Below are 2,449 nucleotides of genomic sequence, written 5' to 3'. Positions count from 1 at the left end.
ACGCTACCTTAGCCCCAGCGATGAATAGTGGGATGTCTCCAGTTCCTCCATGCAAAATGGTTTTCTTTACGCCTTCCACCCCCAACATCATGGTACACCCCATATCGTTCATGTCTATGACTAGAAGGTATTTAGATATCTCTATGAATGTCCTGTGTGGTCAGGTGCAGCAAAGTGTGTGGATGTAGAAAGCTACTGTATGTGTTGCTGGTAGATTAGCTGGGCAAGGATAATGAGATTACAATCTGATATGACTCCTTCCCTCCCCCATCATCTCTCTGTTAAGCCTGATTTATATTTTGTTGGCCACTGTGTCGCGTGCCAAAAATAGCTGATCTACAAGCTCACAGCCAGTCTCGATGTGACACTTTGTGAGCTTGTAGATCGGCCTATTTTCAGTGCACGATCAGCGCTCAACCAAGTATATGTCAGGCATTACTCCTCAGATAAAGCTCTCATCGGCGGTATGGTGTCCACCATTGGCTGCCAGATACATACATCCAGTAAGAGAGAGAGAGAGAGAGATAATAGGGAGAGAAAATTCCAGAAACGTTGAATGAAATGTTGTGTGTGTGTGTGTGTGTGTGTGTGTGTGTGTGTGTGTGTGTGTGTGTGTGTGTGTGTGTGTGTGTGTGCGTGCGTGCGTGCGTGCGTGCGTGTGCGTGTGTGTATGTGTATGTGTGTGTGTGTGTGTGTGTGTGTGTGTGTGTGTGTGTGTGTGTGTGTGAGAGAGAGAGAGAGAGACAGAGAGAGAGAGAGAGAGAGAGAGGAGGGGGGAGAAACAAAAGGAGAGTAGGGACATGGTTTCCATTCCAGAGGAAATTTCCTGGATTTAGTAATATGTGGATGAACTGATCTGAGCCTTGTAGTGAATACTGAGACATTGTAGCACAGACAATTATTGTATGGACTCCTTGACCCTGTCTGTTACACATCTGTCTCCCATCTGTGCAGGTGTGTGTGTGTGTGTGTGTGTGTGTGTGTGTGTGTGTGTGTGTGTGTGTGTGTGTGTGTGTGTGTGTGTGTGTGTGTGTGTGTGTGTGTGTGTGTGTGTGTGTGTGTGTGTGCGTGCGTGCGTGCGTGCGTGCGTGCGTGCGTGCGTGCGTGCGTGCGTGCGTGCGTGCGTGCGTGCGTGCGTGCGTGCGTGCGTAAAATTCAAGGCTGTGGTGGTGCTTGCTGACAAAGCCTGCAAGCAGTTTAAGGGGCCATTATTTAGTGTTAGTCTCTTATTTTGCACTAATTACCACAATGGAAAACCCCATAACTGAACCTTGGCAGTTCTTCAAATTGTAGGCCTATAGGCTTAGATCGAGTTTCTCCCATATAACTCAACAAAAGCTAATAGCACATTTACGCAGGCACATTTAATACAGTGTTATCTGTATTGAACTAGAAACCCTATATCCAACAGTTTGTTATCAGGCTTGCATTCTTCCATCCATGATGTGGTAATAAGGATTGTGCAACAGTTCAGTATGTACTTGGCAATAGTCCAACACAATAACAGTAATGGGATTAGATGCCCTCCTGTGGAACAGATGGGTACTGTCTGGCACATTCTAGACATTAGGACAGGGGTCTACAAAAGGGGTCCGTGACCTCTGACGTGGCCTCAGAGTTATGACAGGGGGGCCGCCAAATCTATATGTGTGATAAGGACTTAATTAATTTTTTTACATTAATAACATGAACTCTAGCGTCGCTATTGTGGGGGTAACATTCGCCGAAAATAGACAATCTATAAGCTCACAACGCGCCCAGTGAAGTGGTTTGGTGTAGAGGGAAAAAGACTAAGTATTGACGGTTTAAGTGGTTAAATGAATCCAACATAAAGAAAATATAATGTGTAACGAAATGAAATGTAAGTAAATGTTAAATTAGCGATACAATTTTGTTCAATATGTAGTGGGGGTCCCTGCTTCATCTCTCTCAGCTAAGGGGTCCTTGGCCTGAAAAACGTTGAAGACCCCTGCATTAGGACCACATTCTTAACCAGTCTCAACCTGGTGTCCCTGCTTTGGGGAAAGCAAGGGCATGTTAAAAAATAATAATAATGTATTTTCTTTAAATGGTAGAATTGTATTAACAACAGCAAAAATAGCAGATCTACAAGCTCACAACACTTCACGATGTGACACATTGTGGGCTTGTAGATCAGCTATGTTTGCCACATGACACTGTCGTATAACAAAGTAAGAAATAGAGCTTTGTTAAGTTGCAAAAAAAATGTCAAAAAGTCACAAACTGGGTAATGGTAATAAATGACCATTGATAGAAATTGATAATTGAAAATAACTTGCTCCTCTCCTCTCCTCTGAGTTTTTGCTTCTCCATCCCTTATACTTCTAAAAGTGGAATTCATTATATAGCCTACAAAGTTCTGGATATAATACTATCCCAAACTCATAAAGCATTACTGGCATAAGTGTGTGTGTGTGTGTGCTGTTTA

General features: G+C 43.4%; 1 protein-coding gene across 1 annotated transcript in view; it reads right to left on the bottom strand.

Moving 5' to 3' along the window:
• LOC308085863 (aryl-hydrocarbon-interacting protein-like 1) overlaps positions 1 to 88 on the bottom strand; it is a gene marked incomplete at its 5' end in the record, with an annotated part of 7,613 nt that extends 7,525 nt beyond the window's left edge. Inside the window, one exon of the mRNA XM_080429175.1 lies at positions 8 to 88. Within this exon, the coding sequence (XP_080285301.1) occupies positions 8 to 88 (81 nt within the window). The remainder of the gene's footprint in view (positions 1 to 7) is intronic.
• Between the last annotated feature and the right edge of the window lie 2,361 nt (positions 89 to 2,449).

This window comes from Gymnoscopelus braueri (assembly GCF_963280865.1).
Source record: "Gymnoscopelus braueri genome assembly, chromosome: 5".
Taxonomy (NCBI): domain Eukaryota; kingdom Metazoa; phylum Chordata; class Actinopteri; order Myctophiformes; family Myctophidae; genus Gymnoscopelus; species Gymnoscopelus braueri.
The sequence above is the reverse complement of the archived record's forward strand: the minus strand, read 5'-3'. Positions and strand labels throughout refer to the sequence as shown.